The sequence below is a fragment of the Apteryx mantelli genome, unplaced genomic scaffold, assembly GCF_036417845.1.
Source record: "Apteryx mantelli isolate bAptMan1 unplaced genomic scaffold, bAptMan1.hap1 HAP1_SCAFFOLD_48, whole genome shotgun sequence".
In the NCBI taxonomy this organism is placed as follows: domain Eukaryota; kingdom Metazoa; phylum Chordata; class Aves; order Apterygiformes; family Apterygidae; genus Apteryx; species Apteryx mantelli.
In genome coordinates this window covers 1,692,853-1,716,876 of record NW_027118783.1, presented here as the reverse complement: position 1 = coordinate 1,716,876, position 24,024 = coordinate 1,692,853, and the positions used below count along the sequence as shown (strand labels likewise).

Sequence of the window (24,024 nt, the reverse complement as noted above, 5' to 3'; positions counted from 1 at the left end):
GAGCTGCTGAAGGCTTTGTAGGTCTTCCTTGGGTGGGAGGTGTGCCCTTGCTCTCTGCTGGAGGTGTGTTAGGAGCATTCCCATGGGATCGGCTTTGCATCAGGGAACTGGGCTCAAAAATTCAGAGATTCAGTTTGTAGGGGACTCCGTAATGTTTTCAACTTCTCTCTGCATTCAGAAGATCTAGAAATTCTCTACAAAGTGCTGGAATTTGCCTTGGCCCCTTGCTTAGAGGCAAGAGGCCCAGTCTGGGGGTCTTTGAGAAGCTGGTCTGTAGCAGGTCGAAGAACTCTTGTCCAAGGCCTGTGGACCCCACGTCCCCACCTGTAATGATTGTCACACTTTGACAACAGTCCTCAGGGACTGAGGGGAAGATGAGGGTCTTTTCAGAACATGAGAAAAAGCCTGTTCCTGACCTTGGGAGCTCACTGCTCCCTGGCAGAGCAAAGGGGTGCTACCAGCACTGCAGGCTGCTGAGACACATGGGGGAGAGGGAGCTTGGGGGGGGGAAGAAATTGGGGAATCAGCTGAGGGCTGCAGCTAGCCCTACTCAGCTGTCCGGCAGCATCTGGATGCGCTGCAGCTAGGATGGGGCTGAGGAGGAAGAGAGGCCTCAGGGATCTGAATTTCCCCATGCAGAGAGAGCTGGGGGCAGACAGGCGAGTGTCAGAAAGCCAAGGAGGTCCTGCAGGCTGTCTGCAGGATGCAGTGAAGGTCACTGAGCTTCTCATAGTCTGTGTTAGCTCACCTGGAATGCAGAGAGGGGAGCAATTGTCAGCCACAGTGCTTGGCTGGATTTATGGCTAATTGGCTTGCTTTCATGCCTGCAAAGGAGTTTTAGACTAATGAAGTTTTTTTTCGGTGAAATTTATACTGCTTTCCCCCTATTTTCAAGCTGCTCCTCACCAGCACTCTTACAAATGAAGTGAAGCATGTTCACAGGTGACCTAACGAGTAGCTGTGCTAGCTCACAGCCAACACATGGCACTGTTACTACTATTATTTTAATAATACAGCCCAGGCAAATCATTTGCTGTGCAGGAAATGCCAGGGTTTGCCAAAGGGACACCCTGGGCTCCCTCCCCCGGGAGGTGGAGAGTGGTTGCATAGCAGAACAGTGCAGTTCTCTGCAAGTGGCTACGGGTGCTTGAACCAAGCCACAAACTGCTCTCCCAACACAGGGGCTTTGCAAGCGTACTCCAAGCATGGGAAGATTTGTTTAAAACAAACAAACAAGCAAACAAAAAACTGCACAACTGCGTTCCCTGCATTCCTTCCCGCAATATTTTCCCCAAGAGAAAATCCTTCCTTAAAAGAGAGTCTCTGAACTCTGTGAAAGCAGAAAAGCCAAAATCTTTGTGAGGGGAAGGTGAAGGCTTTTGACGTTTTATATGAAAGGCTTTCAGGTACAATATAGACAGAAAGATTAGTGAATGTCCCCTCCTGCAGTGAATCCTGGAAGCAAGGCAAGTGCAGAGGACCTGCAAGTCTTCGCGGTCTTCTCTGGCTGGCATTTCAGCCCTGTAGCAACCTTACAAGTTGAATACCTCCAGGGCTCCAGGCTTGCAGAGTGGCCCCTGCCTTTCTAACTTATGGCCCAGCTTCCTTCTCCTCCAGCAAATCTGTTTTCTGCCAGTATTTGTTTTTCTGGGCACTGATGTAGCTGAGAGCATGGTTAGGGCCTCATGCCAGCTGCAGTTCAGTAAATCATTATGCTAAGCAGGATGCAGCAAAAAGTTAGGACAGAGAGACCATGGACAATTTTGGCTTTAGGCTGCTAGCTTCAGAAGCCTCTCAGCTGAAACCACAGTGTTAAAATTAAATTTTGGTTGAAATCTTGGACTCTTGAAAGTGAAGAGGCAACCCTGCAGTGAGCAATTGGCAGGACTTAGCGTGTGTTTCTCTGCCTGTTAGCTTGGGCACTGGAACACCTGAAGGAATAAATCGTAGAGACATTGGGCATGGCTGGGGCCTATGCCACCCCTTCAGGCTTTACAAAGCTTTTGTACTTTGTTTTGTTACTTTTTTCTTTTTATTTTTTGCTGTTACTTACAATTAATGCAATGAGGCAGCAGACGTGCAAAGGAAGAAAACAAACATTAAATTGTCTCCTGAAGAAATAAGTTACATCTTATGATTTTATAGAATCCTTTTTTTTTTTTTTTTTTTTTTGGTCTCACTGGAGTCCACTCTGACTAGTTACATACTTTTCTCTCCTTCCATCCCTCTCTGTCCCATCCTGGCTATTCACAGCCCAGCCTGAGCCCAAACCTGACCTTCTGAAAAAGCAAGACACTGCCTTTCCTGCTTCCTTAATGTTAAAATGAGATCTGTATGTCAGGGAACAGTCTGATCCTATAATGTGCTTGAGCAGGGCGGGCGTTTCAGGAACCACTTTTCTTTTGAGATCTGGGACTCCAATTTTCAGAATGAGCCTATAGCAAGTTTGCTTTTTCATTGTCTTTTCTGTGAAGTCATGTTGATTTTTTTTCTCTCACTGGAGCAGATGGCAAAATCTCTTTGTTTCAAGGCATCACTGAGAAGGAGGCTGGAAGCAGTCCAACCCCTCCAGCCCCAGGGCATGAGCAGCTGTACTGTGTTATACCTGACATATCTCTACCCTGTTCTTAAAGACCTTCAGTGGTAGAAACTGCACCTTTCCCTGGGCTTCAGTCTCCTGCTGTCAGAGATTTGTTCTACCATATAACTTTGTTGCTCGCTTGCCTCAAGCTAAACCCACTGCTTTTTGCTCTAGCCCTTGTGCAGGAATTTGTTACTCATTTGAAAGCTGCAGCCACGTCTGCTGTTGATCTTCTCTCCTCGAAAGTAAGCAGCCTTCAAATCTCTCCTGCTAGGTCATGCTTTTGACTCTTACTGCAGCGTGCTGGATTTCTAGACACCTTGTAGCTTTCTTGTGCTGATATTTCAGGGTTTGTTTTCAGAAGTGGCGTCTCTGTGACCCTACAAGCAGTTTGTCACTCCTGACGGTGAGCTTGTGTGTGTGCGTGCCCAGGGATGCTCCACTTTGCCCCGTATCTTTAGCCCCAGAAAAGCTGGAGCCCGCCAGTCCAGCGGGGTGTTCGTAGGTGAGCCGAGGAGGAGGGATGCTCCCAGTCATTCCTGCAGTGACCGCACGTAACTGGGAGCAGCCCTCCGGCACGCAGGCACCATGCTGGCATGTTAGGCAGGGGCAGACAGATGTTTGCACCTGGGCACGTCCAACAGTCTGGGGAGCAATGGGGAGCTGGAGCCTGCACGTGTGATGGCCATGGCTGAACCGGAGAGCCAGGAGCCGGGTGGTGGCAGCAGGGATTTATTTCCAAGAAGTTTGGACAGATTGGGCTGCTGAGCTGCAAGGCTGTATTGCCTGAATGATGCACGTGAAGTTTAAACATGATTAGCTTGGGAGCGTGCTGGTGGATACACTTGTGCCAATATAATCATTTTTACGCTAGTTTAACTCTGTACAGGAGAGAGAATAAATTCCATGCGTCTTCACGCATATTAAGAGTTGTGCTGTGCTAGTAATTGTTTCAATGCATACAGCTGAATTGACGTAAATGCTGTGGGTGTAGCCCATCCCAGTGGCTGGACGTGAATGCAGAGACACTGCCCAGCACGTGCAGCCCTGTGCTCGTTCTCACGCTCGCTGCTGCTGCCGACATCCCTCTCCCTGACATCTCACTTGTATCCCCAGCACATATAGAGCAAATGGAAAGGTCGCAGAAGAAGAACATCTACTCTCTTGAACTTGTCAAATGCAACATTTATTCTTGCTTTTTTGATATGACCATAGTTAGGGCTAGGCTGGACTCCCCAAGGTACCTGGAGCTGAGAGAGTGAATGAGACCTCTTGCAAGTGGTGTCTTTCAGCAGAACTCCCTGAATGTTACACGTTCCTGTGATTTTCTCCTTTATTCTGCCCTGAACAGCTGAGTTATAAGGCTCTTAAAACAGGCTCATAAATGAAAAAGTAAGAAATGGATCTAGGCTGTGCCCGATCAATAGCAAGTATTATTTGGTAATACTTGAACATGAGGAAATACTTTTTCACTGTGAGGGTGACAGCGCACTGGCACAGGTTGCCCAGAGAGGTTGTGGAGTCTCCTTCTCTGGAGATATTCAAAACCTGCCTGGATAGATCCTGTGCAACGTGCTCTAGGTTGAGCAGGGGGGTTGGACTAGGTGATCTCCAGAGGTCCCTTCCAACCTCAGCGATTCTGTGATTCTGTAACAGTGATTCTTAGAAATGGAGAAAAGGCCTCATGATATTCCTGCTCTTTGCGGAACAATTTCTCTCTGGCTAGCTCTGTTTCCTTACACAGAAAACATTCCTTTTAAAAGGTCAGATAACTACTCCATTTTACTGTTGGGCACATGGGGATTTCCCCCTTCCTACAGACGGAGGGGGGTAAATCATTCAAAATTAGCAACCTTTGAGCTAGGGAGGCTCTGGGGAGGCTGTGGTGAGGCCTGGCTTTGCTAACCCCTTCCAAGGGAAAGCTGAATACTGTGGAAAAAAGGAAAAAAGTTGCACATCTTTCTTGGCTGTCTTTAGAGTAAGGAGGGCAGTGACACCACAGGAGGGCCCAGGAAATTGCTCTTTTTCCTTGCTGCTCCGGAGGTGGCATGCAGACAAGGCAGTCCTGGATTCATGTCCTTCCTGGGAATCCCCCAGGCTGTAGTCTCACTGTGAGCTCGCCTTTGCACCTCTCAGGCCACTGGCAGGCAGTGGTGCTGTCCCCAGCCTGCCTCGCATGTATGGCTCGCCCCAAACCCGGTGGGAGCAGCCGGATGCTTCCTCCACTGCTTCCAAGGAAGAAGCAGACCTGCAAAGACCGTCTCCTCTTGCCTTAGCCCTCAGTTCGGCCGTGATGTTGCAAAGCCCTCTGCCACACGCTGGCAGCTCGGACCGTTGCTAATTTTATTAGCAATGTCTCATGGTTTTCTGACATCTCTCCTGCTTGCTACCTGCCCTACTCTGGCTGGAAGATCGTTGCAGCAGAGTCTCACTTCTCATTTGGGATCATGGGTATATGCACCGCACACCATTGCCAGAGCCCTCAGTTAGACCTCAACAGCAATGTTAAAAACCGATTCTATTAGTTAAATAGAAGCAGCAGAAATGCCTTGAGAGAGTCCCTCCTTGAATCCTTGGCTGCTGCTCTCCACCCCCAGCAGAGTGGGAAACTAGCCGTGGCAGTACAGTAGCATCAAGAACAGATACAGTGAGAACAGCGTGGGACATAAGAAATTGAAGAAACAAGAAGAGCGTGAGAAATGTAAAAAACAGCAGCTGAAAACAATTCATTCCAGCCTTTTTCAGTATCTGGATATGTTTTTCTAAATTGCTAGTTAATTTTTTACATCAGTGTTCAGCTGCTATATTACCGTCCCTGAATTTTCACCCTGCTATATAACAACACCCTTTTGAATTCTTGTGGAAAGACAGTGAAAAGATGCACCTCTATCCAGACTTCAGAATATGCCATACATCACCTTCCACTGACAGCCAGAATCTGATAGAAATAACTTCATTTCTTCTCCTTAAGGAGATCCACCTTCGAGAGCAACTGCTAATTTATGTCCCCAACAAGGCTTGGCTGGATCCACAGCTAGATGCTGTTCTTCTTTGGAAGTCACTTATGTTTGTGAAATACATTACTTTTCCATTAAAAGTAAGCCCCAAGTCTGCTCCATGGGCAGCGCAGTGGGTGACCATCAGCTCTCTGGAGGCATCACTCATGTCGTGGCTGCTGTTTCCTAGGGGTTCATCTCTTGGGGATGGTTAAGAACATGTCATTGGTCCTCCACCAGCTATGCACAGCCCAGAGTTTAGGTCCACAGTAAGAGGAAGCGTCACTGAAGAAAAACAAGGATTACTGCACTACTTCAGAGCACCAGGACCCTCTAGGTCTAAAATCTTCTACCAGACGGAGTCCAGCATCAGCTGTTACAGAAGATGGTACAACTCCCCCCCCCCCCCCCCAGGGATATAGGTCTTTAAAGTGATCCTTTCCGCTCTCAGCCCTAACCTTAAGGTTTTAAGCTGCCTTCACAGATTTCATTTTGTTAGTTACACCAATTATCACCTATAATCATATAACAGACCTATCCCATTTTTCAATATTACACTCCTGGGCTAAAGGCCTCCCCATGACACTGAGTTCCACATTTGATTGCCGAGAAGAAAAACAGGATTTTTTTGCTGTTTTGGAGTCTGTTGCTCTTTGGCAGCACTGAAAGCTCCCACACTCTTGCTCTGAGGAATGGAGGAGAGAAGTTCATAAGATCCCGTCATCGTGATCACTGCTGAGGTTTTTACAAACCTCATTCCCCTACCTGGTTTTGCTGCTGTAAACAAACTGTGGTCATTTCAGTGTCTTTGCTTTAAAATTTTCAGAGGATTCTTCCTGTTCTTGTCTTCCTATTTGTACTCTTGTCCTGGAGGCTGAGACCACCCTCTCCAAGAAGATCCCAGGGAGAAGCAACCCTGAAAGGAGGCATTTTTGGGTGATGTCAGGTGGAAAGAGGGCCCTGTGGGCCAGATGGGAACAGGTAGATTTTACACACCATGTTTTGGTAGGTTTCAGAGGTGTTCCTGTTAAAAAAAGTGAAGCATATCATGAAGTACCTTGTTAAGCAACAACCTCTTTGAGAGAAAATTGAGGCATCCAAAATGTCGCTGAATTTGCTGAGGTTTCTGCATGGGAATATCAGCCAGTGTTTTCTTAGAGGCTCCTTTAAATTTGAACCTGGCCCTTGATGCTGTCAATCCAAACCCCAGATGACCTGGCTGGTTGTGCACATGGTGCTCCCAGAGTTCTCTGATGGCAGGGAGATGCAGTGGTCATCTCTGCGCTGCTCAGAAACTCCTCCTTGCAGAGCTAATAACATCCTTGTTCGCTTACTGTGATGCACACTGAACAGAGCTGCATGCTCTGGCATTTAGCTCCCCTTCCATGGCTTCCTAACAGCCAACTCAGAAATCTATTAATTAGATTTATAGGAAGCTTGTTTTTCCCATTCCTTCTATCTCTTTATTAGACAGTTAAACTAGCATAAAGTCTATAATATTTCTTCCAGTTTTCTTTCATGACAGCAATACTTAGGTGAAGTACATCAACTGGAAATTAAAGAAATTTAGTCAGAAAACTTGCAGGAAAGAACCAACAGAAAAGATCACATAAAGCAGAGAATAAAGACACCAGAAATAAAATTGTATGACAAACATGAGAATCAGTGTTAAAAGAATAGAAAAAAGTACAAAAGCCTCAAAAAATCCCCCAGAAACAGTATGAAAAGCAATGACTGACTTCAGAAATGAAAAATACAAAGAACATAACAAATGATTTCAGATCTGATCCTATCAGAAGGAAATCTGATTTCAAAAGAAAGAAAGAAGCAGTTATGAAGACATTTCTATGAAAAGATGTACAATAAAAGATTTGAAAACTGTATCTTCAAAACTATTTTAAAGACTAGAAAAAGAAAGGGATATGTATTAAAATATGCTAACGCTGAGACATGTAATACAAGATGTTCTCTCAGTGAAAAAAAGTATTTTGACAGGTGTATCAAGATTTACCACCAATCTCAGTGACCCCATCAAAAAAGAAAAAAAAAATAACTTTAAAGGAATTATTTTAAAATAGCTGTAACAACCTACCAGGCAGATCTTGGATGCAAACAGCTCACAATTATCTCTGTGGCTGGAAAGAGATCAAACCTTATTTCTGTGCTATTTTTACAGGAGGCAAAGTAGGACAGTCATATCACACTGCTCCAGATAATAATGCAAACAAAGGCTACTTGAGAACATGCAACCAAATAAACAGGGGCAAGTCATGAGCTGTGAACTGAGCTGCACCGATATTTAGAGATTTCTGGAAAAGTCTGCCACAAGCAACAGCAATCCCTTGGAAGCAGGGACATGAGCTCCTGGCCACAGCCCACCACGACCATCATTAGAGCTCTGAGCGGCAAGGATTACACAGGATTGTGCCTCTCATCATACAGATGGTTCGCAAGGGAGATTTCCAGCAGGAGGAGGAGAAGTGCCTTCTGCCACAGGTGGAGCTGAACCAGACGTCCCTCGTGCATGGATGATCCCATAGCTGTGGCGGCACGGATGTTGGCTCAGGACAGCTGGCTGAGGGCTGTCTGGGCTTGTTCCCTGCCTGCTCTAAAATGGGGCTGCTGGAAACTCCACTGTCATTAGTCATGGAGGGCATTATTTTAAAGGTAGGCAGGCTCTGGAGTGTAGACACACACGTTTCTCCTGTAACATCTTCTTTAAAATGAATTAACTTTCTCAGTCCAAAAAAACGGAGCTTTTTGCAGGTGGGGGAAACAATGTGTGTATGTTACAGGCTCTTCCTTTGACTGCATCAGAGTTTTTCCATAACTGCACATTCATGAAAGATCTTGATTGCCAGGCATCGTAAAACCAAATAAGACTGGAAGTTAAATTGTGAAAACAAGTATTTAAGCTATTTGTCCCTCAGGCCACCAGTTCTGAAATTCAAATGCAAAAGAGTTGAGATAGTCCATAGGCTGCTGTTTGCATACTAGTGATATTCCTAAAATGTTTGTGAAATTCAGTGAATAACATTCTGCACTGTGGTTAAAGCTGGAGGCCAGACTAAATGGCTGTAATCCATTCTAACCTTGACTCCATTAAACTGCAAATTGAACCATAGTGAAATTAATCTACTAACTGCACTTAAATGTTGGAACATTTTGCAAATGCTCTGTGAAAGCCTAAAGCCTCAACATCTGTATTTAGTGACTAGAATTCAACTGACTGCAGACAACCTTCCTTCAGAAGTCATCTGTATACTTAATAACACCTGCCCTGCAGTCTCCCTGCCAAGAAGTATGACGTAGAATCTCCTCTCTAAAACTAAGTTTCTAGACTTCTAGGACCAGATAGTATGTCCTCATTCTCCCATGAAAGTCCTAAGCCACGCTTTGTGGAAAAAGGACATCTACTTAGGATTAATCCATGGTACAGTGAAAGACAATTTGAAGAAAGATATTAAAGGTCAGGTGCTTTCCAAAAAGGGCAATACACAGGAGGGCTGACAACACCATATTGCCCCAGTTAGTCATTCTTATTAATCTCAGACTGCAGTTACTGGGAGACTTTTCTATCAGAGGTATAGAAAAGGGAGCAGGGATCTCTTATGGGGCTAATGCTGAGCGGTGGGTCTGCAGTGTCCTCCCTGCTTGCTGGCGCGAGGCTGCAGCTGCACAGCAAGCACTGTGCCAAGAGCTCACTGGGTCCCCGCGCAATGGCTCTCATTTCCCCAGGCACGGGGATTTGGAACTGAGGGAGTGTAATCTGGATAAAAAGCCTCTCTAAGCTGATTTGAGCTGTACCCCTAGGCCTGCTACCTAAAAGGATGCACTGAAGGGAGATTAAAAAGGATTGCAGGCCACCTTGTGATAGAAAGTGCCTGTCCATAACAGTGTGAAATGCCAGTTTGGAAGGAGCAGCATTCTGGAAACCAAAGTCGGCACTACCGACAGGAATCCAAGAGAGCAAGGCCTGTATTTCTATATGTGCAATGTTTATCACTGCTCGTGCCAGTGGAATAAGCAAGATAAGGCCCAAGTCTTAGACACAGAGCAATGGAGAGGAAACAAAGAAGACAAAGATGTCCCTGAAGCAGATCACTGCACTTGAGTTGCTCATTACCTATACGGCCATGCCCAGGAGTTCAGAGACAGCTGTAACAATTAAATGATTAAATATCCACACACATATATTTAAATTCAATCAGAATCACATATTTGCTGATTTCTGACCTTTTGTTTCTCATTTGAATCACATTTTCCACTTCCACAGTCACACTGAAGAGGTTGTGAGCAGAGGCTGCCGTTCTGCCTGTTGAGGAGTTCCTGGCAGGTCTTGGGAGGGAATAGCTACTGTGATGCTGTGTACTTCAGGCACTTCAAAAAAAAAAAGGGGGTGACATACAGGACTGGAATAATTTTCTCAGAATTGTATCAGGTAACATACAGGAAAAAGTTCTAAGTGCTGTGGATAAATTAAACTCAAATGGATTATATGTTATTTCACATTGAAGCGTAAGTATCTCCTTGGGTTTTTAAATTGTCCCTACATAGTAGTTTCTGAATCCATTGGCTAAATTTCAACCAGATCTTACAGAGCAGGGAAGGGGGTTCAAAGGTAATTAATTTCTTATGAAATGTGAAAAAATAGGCAACTGAATAAGAAGTAGTGTAAGTATCCCAACTGAGAGAAAGATCGTCGTGTGAGCTCAAAGTATGCCAGGCACCAGAGACTGAGCTGCAGAGGGAAGGCCTTTGTAGATGTACAAATTCCAGATAAAGCCTCAGTCGGGATTTTCTGTCAGTCATGAGACATAAGCCTCCTTCATCTGCTCTACTGCTCAGGGACTGTGTGTGGTGATGGGCGGCTCAGAGCAATGAGCTCTTGTCTTTCTCTTTGCACAGGGTAGGGTGAGTTCTCTCTCACCCACCAACAAAGACGGCGCAGCTCTGCTAGCCGTCCTGGCCCAAAGTAACATTCGCAATAAGCTGCATTTAACAGGAGGTAGCAACTGTAAGTGAGGAGGGCCAGAACAGGAGGCCATCACCCCCCTCTCAAATGCTCTACAGACCATCGGAGCCCAGACCCTGATACTGGAGCTGTTGGTCTCAGTCTACTTTCCGCAGAGTCTGGAGTGATGTTTTCTATTATTCAGAACAAAAAGAGTAGATGAATACAATCAGCATAGGAAGATTGATCTAGCAGAGTAAGTTATTTATTCTTGGTCTGTAACTGCATTGAACACTGAAGATTCATTCTCCTCTGCTCATTTCAGGGCATCTTTTTTCTTTTCTTTCTTTTCTTACAGTCATTCCTGGGACCTTTTTCCATCATCCATAATGAAAATTAAACATAGAGTTTCAGAGAATACCTGGAAATGTAGATTTTTACTGGCGACTTCTGGGTACTTCAAAAAATGCTAACCTGGGTTGCAATGATTTTGTTAGAAATAAACTAGCAATTTCAAAGGAGAAGTGTAAAATATGTTTGCCACTTCCCCTATATGATATTCCATCTTTAAAATCAAAGAAATAAACCCCTCACTGCTGACTGCTTTATTGCTGGGTAGAAGGCAAAGGCATCTGTGTCCTTTCTGCCCTGCTTCATCTCTGCCATCTGCAGGGATATTTCTACCTAGGAAAGCTTTTCCTGTCTGATTGATGCAATCACTCAGGTGTGGTCATATCCACATGGACAATCATCCTGGGCAGGGAGCTTATTAGTTCTCACAGTTCACTGGTTAAAACACTCACCCAGTGCCTTGGACATTCAGCTTCAAATCACTTCCCTGCTTGAAGGGATATTCTGCCACAGCAGCCACTGCCAGGGTGACTATCTTTCCACCCCAGCTCTGGGTTAGTTTGGATGTCCACCACCTCTCTTGGTCATGCTGGTCCACTTTGCAGACCAGTGAAACATACAGGTACATGAGAACCAGGACCCGGGAGCGCCATGCCAATGCATGGGTCCCACTTCTCTTGGAAGAGAGAAATTAATGCAGTCCATGTGCTTGTAAGAGACCAGTGCCAGCACCAGATGGGCCACCTTAAATGCAGCATGGCAGCTCTTTGAGTTTTTGTCTGGCTCCAGATAGGTGAGTCTGTCTCCTCTCAGCAAGAGACGTAAGTTTCTTTCCTTTCTCAGAGTCTCCCAGCCCTACTTAAATCAGAACTTTTATTTTTGGTAAGGGAAGTGATTCCAAACCATTTGCACATCTTTCAGTCTTGCTGCTACAGAAAAACAAAACCAGGAGAGAGAAGAAGAAGAAAAAAAAGCATCTCTGATTCCTTTATTATGCTTCTCCATGCTTAATTCTAACACCTCCTCCTGTGAGCCCAGAGAGCACTCAGCTATGCTAATGGGAAGGTATCACAGCTCAGCAAACGCATGACTTGCTAAGGCAAACAAATTATTGGCTGGAACTAACTCGGAAAAAGATGGCCCTGGCTTTTTTTTTGTCTTCCTGCCACGCTGTCTGTACTATGGTTTTAGATACCTTTCCTTGCATGGAAGGGTGTATGATTTATCGAAACTGGAGAGCTTGCAGAGAAAAAGGCTGCAAAATTATTTTGTATCTATCTGACACAATCGTTAGTATTATTATTTCTTCTGTAGCTGGGAAGGACACTTATAAAACATCTAACAAGCTGCTAAGGAGACTGCCGAAAGCACTGATTTAAAAATCTGCTTCTAGAGCCTATTCCTTGGTGCTCTGTACATATTTCAAGCTCCAGTATCTTTCTATGGAAGGGAATTCAGATGAAATTTCTGAATAGTTTACAGGGTCTTTCTGACAGTTTAGTGGGTGCTCTCTTCAACTATTGGGCCTAAGTTACCTGCTGATGACATGAATCAGAGGTGCCTGGAAAAGGCTGGTGCAGTCTGAGCAAGCGTGTTGTAGAGCAGAAGGGCATTCAGACCTCCTACTTTGCACTGCTGAACAGCAACAACCCCCTCTGCTCACATGCATATTGCAAGCCCCCCAGATGTCTTCTGAATTGAAACCAAGTGCAGTTAGCCAGATGTCAACTGCTGAGTGAAGAACGCTGTTGGAGCGTTTTGCATGGTCTTGTATGGGTAATCCAACATGAGCTCTGCTTCAGCCAAAAATTGCACTGTAATCCAGCCTGCCTAGAAGTTCTGGTCCTGCTAAAGGGGATGCCAGCGGAGGCCAGCTGCTGGTACTTTCTCGGGGGGGGGGGGGGGGGGGGAGAAATCTATTTTGTGCAGTCGCTGTGTCAGATCACCCAGGTCCAGCAGAAGGAGCAAACTTTGATGAGCAGCAGAGCCCAGCCTGTCCTCCTGGTGGCTCTGCTTACATGCTCAGAGTCAAACGTCTGCATATGCACATCACTGCATCGGAGGCTGAATGTGCCTTTTACTCCTGGTGAAGTGAAGTCAAGGACTTGAAAACTGGTGCTCACCAGATCTACGCAGAGGAACTGTATTTCTCTAGTTACAGGGACTGTGGCTTGTCTTGAGCATGATCTGCCTTTTGAATGGTAAGTGTGGAGTTTATAATCACTAATCCCTATATTTTATATGGCACTTTTCATTAGCAGATCACAAAGCATTTTGCAGAAGAAGGTCAAAATCATGATCTCCATTTTAAAGATGGGGACAAGGAGCTGAAGGGCCGCAGAAAAAGTCTCCCCACAGGCAGCTGACAGAACTAAGGACAGTATCCCACAGTTCCCACATCCAGCTCAATGATCTGGCATCTCTAGTCCCATTATTAACACTGGGAAGACTCCCTTTAATTGGTGTCGAATGTTTGAAAGTGGAAGGAGCTGTCGTCATGGATACAGCATCCATAGGCTCTCCTTTGACTTGGTTGGAGCAGTTCTCTTTCACAATAGCTCTGTGGTCTTCAGATGTCAATGCAACAACGAGCACAGAAACAGGGATTCATTTGCAACTGGTGCAGATGCTTACTATGCAATAAGAAGACAAAATAAATCGTTGACTGTAACCCTCTTAGATTAACTGAGCTAGCTGATTCACTGATTTCTCCAGCACCAACTGCTCAGGAGCAGACTGTCAGGCCCTGTTGAATCAGTTACCTTCCATGACTTGTGACATGAAACTTTCACTCAGTTTGTGTCCTTCACAACAGAGCATCAGTATTATCTCCATCCCCTGCCTTGGACACTAGCTCTCCTCAACAACACGTGGTCTCAGCACTGAACAGGGAGAACACCCCCCCCCCCCCCCCATTCCTTCACACACACACACCCTAGCAAGAATATTTCAGCTGGTGATAGACATGTCTGAGAACTCACCTGTGGTGTTGCTGACATCCTACAAACAACCTCCCTGCCATTCCCTGCCTTCTTCCTCCCCATGCGGGGACACTCAGCTCATCAGAGCATCACACCATCTCCTTCTCAGAGGTGCCAGCTTTCCCATCTGAGCTCGGCCCAGCCCTCAGGTGGCTCCTTACACATCTTCCTTCCAATAAGAGGTTTTGCCATGCTTTCAGAGCCAATATTCAGATTACCTCTGGCAGCACACCTGAGGGGTGGCACGTTAGGCTCACCTTGTGCAAGAACAGCCCTGGAGAAAGGGGCATTTTTGCAGTGCCTCACAGAGACCTCCTTATCCACAACAGCCTTCAGTTTGGGGAGCAGAACCATTTACAGGAATGAGCCCAGCTGGTGCAGAGAGTTTGGCCAGCTGTTAAAAATAAGGGTAGACTGATCCAGCTGTATTGCAGAAATGCTGATTTCTAACTTAGCTGTTTTAATGAAGTGTATTTTTCTTCCTTGTCTAATGTGGATGAGGTGGGTTAAATCATCCTTCCTATGTTAAATAAATTGAAATGGTAGCAGCACAGTCAAAGCTTGTGGCCAGGCAGCTTGCCCAAGCAAGGCTCAGCTCTCTGTCCTTCCACTAGTCTCTTCCAGATTGTTGTTATAGGGATTTACGAGCACTTGCAACACGCTCAGCACATCTGAGATAAAGGAGATGAGAAGCAAATCTCTGCTTCTGGATCTCTGTCCTCCCCCACCCCAGACTGGAACAGTTCCTAGTACATACTGATGGGTTAGGTTCAGTTCTGAAGACCAAACTTTGCTCAGCCAATTACTGCATTCAGTCAATACCACCCATGCTGTCCAAAAAAAAAAAAAAAAAAAAGCCAAACTACTTTTCAGAGCAGTCAGCTTGATGTTGTCTGGTCCTTCAGAGTCAGTCTACCTCTTGGATCCTTTGGCTGTTTTAGCAACCTGCCACTGAGTTGGATACAGTCTCTATAGCAGCAACTCCAGCCCTGAGATGCTGGCACAAGTTTTCTCATTGACTGTCAGTGGTCTAGCAGCAATGGATTCTCCACTTCGGTTCACCACTCTCAGCTTCCCTAATCTCTCTGCATCACCTTATATTAAGTGATCAGCCTACAAGCACAAGGTATAGCCAATGCCAATTCTGGCTACCTCTTCCTGTCCTGCTTTACTTTCCCTCTCCTCCTCTGCTGCTAAAAGAGATGGGGAAAAAAGGTTACCCATTAAACCAAAATAATTTGATTTAACAGATTCCAGGGGAAGGGGTATTCTGATCTTTATTGGAGGAGAAAAACCCAGACAAAGGAAACTCTCCTGTTTCTTTTTTCAAGAGTCTCCCTTTATTTTTGACCGTTCATCTTTATTTTCCTTATAAATACAGGTGCTCGGCAGCCAAGGCAACAGTGGTAATTGTCACCATAACTACACAGTTGTTGAAACCTGACTGTCCAGCAGTATGCTAAACTCCGCAGCAGGCTGACAGCTATCACACTCAATACATCTTTCTAAGACAGAAAGGCTAAGCAAGGCTAAGCCAATACTACAAAGGATCTGAACAGCAATTTCCATCTGGAGAGTTTCTGTTCCTCTGTGATACAAACCACTGGGACATGCTCTTTGGTACTAACAGCAGCATACCCACAACACAAAATTGTTTGCTGTTTTCTACCTCTGTATGAGTTTTTTTCTGCTAAGGGGACTTAGCAAAACATTTTACTTTCAAAAAGAGCCATGAAAAATAAGCGATAAAGAGTGGGTGCAAGAGGGAATAGTAGCAGTTTCTTGGAAATCAGTATGGTTTTGAAAGGTTTTCTGCAGGAGTACAGGTGCTGAGCCAGGATGATACACTCATCTCTTTGTAAACAGTTCTGCTTTTCTCTGATGGCAACTAAAGAAATTTAAGAAGAAATCTAGCTGTTTGCTTTTTACTGTGTGACAGCTCACACTCACTATAGGCAGTAGAAGCAAAAACATTCATGTTTTTTTGTCTGGGAAACCCACAGGGTTTTACATACACACTACCCACGCACAGTCAGACGTCTAGATCTAGGTGAACCATTTTAGGTAGACTGTAGATAGGTCTTACAGAATGTTCCTAGGAATGAAACGCTGACAATATAAGGAAAAAGCAGCATTGGGATTCATCTGGAAAGACCTTTTGAACTAGGCTAACCTTGTTGGGCAGGGAAGATAGACTGCAATATTGCAATGTAGATAGACAGACCATGACTGGACCAGGGGCTCTCATGGAACACAAGTTGCAGCACCTAGTGATTACTGCTCCTCACCATGCACTGCATGTTCCTGCGGGACACAGTGAGAAATGAAGGTTATGTCCCAACACGTGGGTGAGCAAAGCTGTGGTGGGTAGCCAAGCAGAGGAGTGCCTCAAGTGATGACACATGACTTTATTTCAGAAAGCTTTCTGCATCATACACGCTTGATCTTAATTTATTTAGAGGTGGCTTGGGATCACCAGGCTTGCTTATTTTTTACATGCAAGAATGCCTGTTGTTACAAAACTGTTCTTGAATCCTGAGTACTCCTGGATTAGAAGTCATTGATCAGTTTTAAGCACTGCAGGGGAGGGATGATTTACTATCAACAGCAGGAGTCACAGTTCAGGGGAAACTTTTATATCAGTACTAGCTAGAGAAGTTGGTTCCCACAAGAGTAGGTATTAGAGGACTTATTCCCCTCACCTTCCTTCTCTTTTGTCCCTTTTTGTGATCCTACAGAGGCTCTAGAAGATGGTGTGAAAGGTCCCACCAGCCAGGCAAGAGGTCTATTATGTTCCACATACTCCAGCAGTTCATTCATGCACTCCTGGCCTGTGTTCATTAAATGGTGTTTCTGGGTCAGGATGTTCCTGGACAGGTCTTGGAAAGAAGCAGCAGCCTGCAAGGAGTTGTGGGTCTCCTGTAATTCCTGCTGTACCTGCTGCATCTTGTCCTGGATGCTGGATGGGAAGCCTTGGCTGTTGGCCAGTAGAGTCTGCAGAGTGTGCTGCAGTTGCTGGGTGATGCCATGAGACATGGCCAGAATCTGGACCTCCAGCCACTACAGGGGAGGAAAGGAAGCTTTAGAAGCAGCTCCCAGTGCACCCACTCCCACCCCAAAACAGCTTCAGTGAGCCAGCATCTCCAGCAGACCACTACCTTCAGCTCCAAGGAAGTTGCGTCCTCACTCTCTTTTGGCTGCTTCTTGTTCCAGGTCAGCCACATCTGGTGCAGCTTCTCCTGCCCATTTTGAAGCTTCTGATCAATACCCTGCTTGACACAATCAATCTGGAGTAGGACAGGAAAGCGAAGACAAGGGTGAATTACTATAGCAGCAAGACTTGCCTTGTGACTACCCCAGCCAGCTTGTGAGCTGGCACAGAGATCCTCCTGGTCTTCACAGGGAGTAAAGGGGAAGACTGCTGTACAGCAAGCAGCTTCAAGACAGGACGCTTGGAGACAGAACAGTGTTCCTACCAGCTCAATGACCTCCTGCAACTTTGAGAAAGTCTCCTGTGTGACCATCTTGATCTTCCTCACTTTGGCTAAGAAGCACTGGTAGGCTTTTTGATGCAGATGAGTGGGCAAGGAACTCAGATGTATGAAATAACCCTGATGGTCTGACTGCTGCTGGACAGCTGCCCCTTCAGTCCCCTCCACAGAGACCACAAGGTCAGCTGGAAAAAACAGCAATGAGAAGTTAATTGTTAATTGTCCTAGAGTGCATACGACAGATGGTCAGCAGTCATGAAGCCTGGCAGGTTAGAGTCAGAGTGACCATGGCTTTTAAAAGTGTCTGTATCCCCCAAATATAGCAGGAACTGGGAGGCCGAGTACCCCAACCACACACACTCGCGCTACCTCTCTACATTGCAGAGAAGCCTAGAAAGATCTTCTTTGCAGATCTGCCTCACGCAAGTGTTTTCTGACCTAGTTCCTCATCTGTGATGGGGAAATGGTGATCCGATTTTCCTGGCACAGCTTCCACACTTCTGTCAGTGATCTTGCCTGCTTCGCAATCCACTGCCATGCCCTGGCTGGTCACCACGGACCTAGCAGACTCCAGGACTCTCTGAACAACTTCCCTGGCTGCCTCCAACACCGCCACTCTGATCGCAGCATCTTCGGCACCAGTGATGCTGGGTGACACCAGCTCTTTGATGCCAGAGAGAACCTAGAGAGAGATCAGAAGACTGAATGTACCCACTTCTGTAGAACAGCATTTGGTACAACCGTGAGGTTGATGAGACTATTTCAACATCAGAGCTATTTGACCAGCCCAGGTGGGGAATAAGTCAGACTACAAGTGTGAGTAAGCTCTGCTTGGGGTGCAGTTCACCCAGTTTGTGCGATGTGGAAACTGTAATGAGACTTGCATGGGACCTTCCACAAAAATAATCTGACAGTTTGTTAAAATTGTCATTGAGAGCTTCAGTGAGAAGAACGTGGGACAACAAATGTTAAGAAACTTCACCTCAGGTTAGAGTATTCAAATTTGTCAAGGGACAGTAGTCCAGCAGCAAGGATACAAAGAGTTTCCAGCTGTGCTCTAACATCTTCCCAGAAGATGAACTCTAGAACATGCATGTAGCAGAGTACCAACCCACCAGCTAGGAGAGAAGGGGACAGAAGGGCAAGTCAGAACAGCTGTGACAGCTCCAGAGGGTTCTGGCTTTGCAGCTTCAAACTTTTCCCAGTTGGGACAGAGCTGCAGGATTGAAACTCTCAATACAGAGTGCTCAAGTAACACTCATTTGTTTTTGGAGAGTAACTATTTGTTTGTTTCCTTTGTCTTTTAATCATTTCAGCAGGAAAGTCCAGCGCCAGGAGTGTCTGCACTGCAGCTACTGAGTACAGATTACAGTATGTTTGCCATCTAACTTCAGAATTTGCATTTAAGTCTATTGACTAAATGCACGAGGCTTGATCAGACAGTCAAAAGAGCCATTCAGGCAAAAATAACCAAAGGAAGTTGGGAGTGAAAGGAGGAGCTGGTTTAGGCTGTTAGAAGAGCCTTGGGGTAGGAAGCAGGGGGAACGGACATCTGAGCCAGCCCAAGGGAACTGGCAGGTACCCGGGTCTCATCTCCTCTGTGAGGGAGAGCATTCCAGAAGAACATGTCATGGACACCAAGAAGGGGGGGGGGGGGGATGTTCCTAGTTGGCGAGAATTTCTAGTTCTGTGTTAGACTGAAGGATTAGCATTTTTAGTCAAGGTACTCCTTCAGTCAATATTGGTTCTTTCCTCTCCAGTAGAAGTTGCATGTATGTAGATTCAACTGGTCTGTAACAAGGCTTTTCTCTGGAGGTCATAGCCACCCACCACCCTTCTTTTGTTTTGTTTTGTTTGTTTCTACAGACCAGATTTAAGTCTAAATTTTATTGCATAGAAGTTCAGGACCAAGGCACACCATTTGCTGGGTAAGGGTTCAAAGAGATTCAATACTGAAGTCAGTTATGAGTGACTCACAAGATACCTGGTGGGAGAAGAGAAGAGAGCCTTGCTCTTCTCTCAGCCCAGAACAAGGAGACTGGCCAGGTCCAGCTAGACAAGCAAGTTCACCTGGCCTCCCATCCACCAGAAACTGTTACCTTGTCATCTGGTTCTTGCAGGTTTGACAACTTGTCTTCCAATTTGTCCTGTCCCAGGTAAATACATTCCTTCATTGTTGCAACTAAAGGCAAATCAGAAATCAAATGCATTTGAAAGTGAACGTGTAAATAGATCTTAGACTTTCTACATCCTGCCAGCATGTCCCCCACATCAGCAGGGGGGAAGACACTTGGAACAGCAGGTAGGTACTCTGTGTGAGCTGTAACTGGAGCAGCAGCTTCTGGGTGCAGGTGTGAGGAAGTGGCTGCTACTGTGGCTAGGGGGAAACTAAGCCTGCCCAAAGGGAGGAGTCTCTTCTGCTCAGCCTGTGCCCTGCAGCTTCTCTGGGAATGAGTGGTGGCACAGCCAAAAGAGCAGGCCTGAAGACCCTGTAAGTAACCTGCTAGATTAAGCAAAATAGCCTGGCTCTTGCCTAGGAGTGATGCTTCTCTACATCTCTAGTCGAGAGCCTGGGCAATGCTTTCGTGGAATGGCTCCCATGTCTTGGGGGCCCCAAAACCTGATGCACTTGCCTCTGTGGACTGCAGCGTGTGTCTTGCTGACTAGTGGGGAGTCTTCCAGCTTAACATCAATGCGATCCTGTTCTGATAAAGCTTTTCCTGGAATTGTTTAATAACTACGTCAAATGAACTGGAGCTGGGCAAGGTTCTAGCAGTACTGAGACTGTCTACACTCTCCTCTGTCCCTTGGATGACTCTGTATTGGAAGAAAACCTTTCTGTTATGGACCAACCATAAATATCAATAGCGTTCCACAGCTTGTTTCTTTAGTGAGTTGCAGGTTTTGAAGTGAATATGAGCTGTGGTTTGCTCTCCTTCAACCAGACCAGGTTACTTGAACAGGCAGAAAGGTGAAGCTTTGGTGCAGGGCTGCACAGAAAGCTCTGTCAGGCTTGGAAGCCTCATGGCTTGTTTTATTTTTTTTGCCCTCGTAGGCTGCAATAAATCTGGTGGCTAACCTGACCTTGGTCAGCTCTGCCTGTGATGTGGTTTCTACAGCTTATGTCTCCACCAAGGAGAGCCACCCCTACATCAGATCTGTGGGTGAGGCAGCAGAGCAAGGAGTGAAGAGTGTGACTGAAGCCACAGCTACCTGTGTGCAACCGGTTCTGACTCCACTAGAGCCTCAAGGTAATGTGGTGGGGAGGCTTACACCTGCTTGTGATGGCCAAATCCCCTTCCCAGAGGGACTCCTAACTCTTTGGTTCCTTCCAACCCTGAAAGGAGCCCTTGGGTGTGGAAAGGCACCTCTCTCATTGACTTACTAAAGGGATAGCTCCAGACTTACAAGTAAAGCAAAAAAGGCTGAGTCCTAATCAGAGTAGTGTGAAGAAGTGTCTCTTCCTGAAGGACTGGATTTGACTCAGGTGTTGACTACCCTAAAACTGATCTTGCCAGGCCCAAAGTATTAGGTGACAGCTGCTTGTAGTTTGATTCTTAGAAGCCCATGGGGGCTGGAAGAAAAGCCCCACTTGGAGGGCTATCATTACTAATGGTCCTGTTTCCTGTGGAGCTGCCTTCCCCCCCCCCCCGACTCCCACAAATGGGAGGGGGGGGGAAGCAAACAAACAAACAAAAAAAACCCAAGAACCAGAACTAGACCCTCAGCATGTGAGAAGTTTTTAAACCTCATGGAGGGAGGGGGGCTGATCCTGATGGCAAGGGTCTGACAAAACAGCTGATGTGACAGGCCTGGTTTAACTCTAAGACCAGAGTGGGCCCCCTCCTGTTTACTGTGTGATTCTAGATCCCTGGGACATGGAGGCTAGGGCAGAAGTGAGAGCTAAGCAACTGTCTGGTCAAGAACTAAACAAGCTGCAGGTGGGACTCCAAAGTATGTGGCTATGTTCTTGCTAGTGCAAGTGGGGACTGGTTATTCTCAAAGTGAACAGACTTAGCTCAAGACCAAGCAGCAGTGGAAACCAAGACAAGCTGCTCAGCAAATCCAGTTTATATCAAAACACATCTGCCTGAGTGGGAGTCTTTACCCACAGTCCCTGCAAGGCAGCATAATTGGGGAGGCAGGACTTGCAAGATGAAATAGTAGAAAACCCAAGTCTTGACACCTCCTCTTTTCTGCAGTTGCTGTGGCAAACAAATATGCCTCCAAGGGCTTGGATAAAGTAGGGGAGAAGCTCCCTCTCCTTCAAAAGTCAATGGACCAGGTAAGAACCAAAGGCTATGCCCTCCTTGGCTGGAAGAGGAGGGCAGAGCTGGCCTTTACAAGGATAGAAATACTTCAAGTTCTCTTGAGGAAACAAATCTCTGAGTGCATAGAGTGAGCTCTCTTAGGAGTAAGAAAGCAAACGGGAGATACTGTCTGAAGACTCCTCTTGGTGCAGCAGGGACTGGGTCACAGAGCACTGCAGTTCTTATCTGACACTAACCTATTTCCGTAGGTTCTCTCTGACACAAAAGAGCTAATGTCATCCAGAGTGGCTGATGCCAAGGATGCTGTGAGCAGCAAAGTGACAGAGGTGATAGATGCAACCAAGGAGGCTCTTCAGAGTGGCATGGAGGCTGCCAGATCTGCAGTGACCAGCAGTGTGGCAATGGTTACAGATTCCAGAGTGTGCCAGATGGCTGTGAGCAGAGCAGGAGCTGTGCTGGAGGAAACAGGAGAGGACCTCAGTCTGCCTATTGGAAATGAGGAACTAGGTCAGGAAGTGGCATATGTGCCTGCATATTTAATGAGGATCATCAAAATGGGGATACCAACCTTGTTTTCTCATCTTTGAAATAGGTTTAAGAACTAATAGGAAGTGCCATGTTGGAGGCTACCTGGCTCATAGTCCAAGCTCTCCTGATGCTTGTTTAGTTTTCTTATTAAGCATCTCTGGTCAGACACTTACAGGCATTGTCTTTCTCCTCAGCCAAACTGGCAGCATCTGGGGAGGGCACAGACATAATATCTGTGGAGCAGCAGCAGGAGAAGCAGAGGTACTTTGTGCGGTTGGGGTCTCTCTCTGATGAACTCCGCCAGTTTGCCTACCTGCGCTCAACTGATAAAATAAAGCGGGCCTGGCAGGGCATGCAGCAGGCCCTTGCACAGCTTCACTGCATCATTGAACTGGTAGGTAGAGCTCTGCCTCCCTGTTGGAGAGCAGGACAGGGCCAAATGTACGACTTGGTCTCAACCTCACTATGACAGTGACAGCTGTGTTGATGACCAGCAGGTTTCTGTCTTGAGACACTCTGATTCCCCCCCCTCCCCCCCCAGATTGAAGTGTTTAAGCAAGGATTTAACCAAAAGCTTCAGGAAGGGCAAGAGAAACTATGCCAGATGTGGCTGGACTGGAGTAAGAAGTGTCCTAGGGAGAGTGGAGATGCAAACTCTGCAAAGCCAGAGGTATGCCCATGGGGAGGGAAGCAGAGGGATCTGATTCACCCTTTCCCTGCTTGATTTCTTAAAGTAACTTGCTCCTCTGACCTTCTCCTTTCTGCCTCCTTCTAGGAGATGGAGTCTCTGGCCCTGCTCATGGCACGCAGTATCACACATCAGCTGCAGATCACCTGCTGTAAAATAGTATCTGCAATCCAAGGCCTGCCTTCAAGCCTTCAGAATAAGGTGAAACAATCTCTTGGTAACCTAGAGGAGTTTCATGCTGTTTTCTCAGCAGCAAGCTCCTTCCAGGACTTGTCCAGCAGCATCTTGACCCAGAGCCAGGGGAAGCTGGCTGTGATCCAGGAGTACATGGAGGAGTTGCTGGACTGCCTGAAGAACAACATGCCTCTCTCTTGGCTGGTGGGACCCTTCTCTCCAAGGGAGGAGAAGGAAGCACAGGCAGTAGGAGCAGGGACCCATGAAACCTCTGCCACCCTCATGTAAAGGGAGTAAGGCTCTGAACACAGTCTGCCTGGCTCAGCTCTGGGGGGAGTCTTTTCTGGGATAACTTTACACACGCACCATTCCAGCTGAGGGTGAGATGTCACATCTGTGGTGACTATTGGGTATTGATGAATTAAGTAAGAAGTCTTAAGAACTCTTGAGGGAGGTGAGGTAGCAGGGCCGCACTTCCTAAATGGCTGTAGATCCATTCAGGAGTAGGGGCTGATACTTGGGCCAGAAGTAAAACAGCTGAAGCATCCAATGCTTCCTCCTCTCTAGCAAGGAGTTCATGATATGTCCTCCCAACTCAAGGGGACATTCACTGCTGTGCAGCCTGCTGCTGTGCAGGAGAGCTCAAGGGGCTCTAGGCTGCAGCGCTATTTATGGGCACGGAGTTTGACTCATGGTCATACAATATTTGGTGTGGAGTTGTACCTTTTTTTCTCATGCCCATTTCTGGCCTCACCAGTTGCAACCAGTATCACCTAGTTCCTCCTGGTCAGCTCTGGGCGCAGTCAGTTATTTGAGGTCAGCTGGGGCCTGAGAAAAGGTGTTTGTGCATGTGGGGGATAGTTGTGCTTCACCACACTTTGGGCCTGATATGGGGGGGGGGTAGTTGCGCTCTGCCACACTTTGGGCCTGAGATGTGTGTGTGTGTGTGCATGTGGGGGGGTAGGTGTGTTCTGCCACACCTCTTATGCCTAATTCCCCTCTTAGAGTT

At 46.5% G+C, this 24,024-nt stretch overlaps 2 protein-coding genes across 2 annotated transcripts; one reads left to right on the top strand and one right to left on the bottom strand.

Annotated features, from left to right (window-relative positions):
* Positions 1-14,976: 14,976 nt before the first annotated feature.
* On the bottom strand, positions 14,977-19,528 carry LOC136996585 (perilipin-3-like). The gene is made up of 6 exons (XM_067317482.1): positions 19,454-19,528; positions 17,793-18,036; positions 17,340-17,539; positions 17,022-17,150; positions 16,566-16,923; positions 14,977-15,056 (listed from the first exon to the last, which is right to left on the bottom strand). Exons 1-6 carry the CDS (start codon positions 19,526-19,528, stop codon positions 14,977-14,979), a joined length of 1,086 nt encoding a protein of 361 aa, XP_067173583.1.
* Positions 19,529-20,100: 572 nt separating this feature from the next.
* On the top strand, positions 20,101-23,303 carry LOC136996584 (perilipin-3-like). The gene is made up of 7 exons (XM_067317481.1): positions 20,101-20,115; positions 20,410-20,605; positions 21,557-21,639; positions 21,874-22,132; positions 22,348-22,547; positions 22,695-22,823; positions 22,929-23,303. Exons 1-7 carry the CDS (start codon positions 20,101-20,103, stop codon positions 23,301-23,303), a joined length of 1,257 nt encoding a protein of 418 aa, XP_067173582.1.
* The last annotated feature ends 721 nt before the right edge of the window (positions 23,304-24,024 follow it).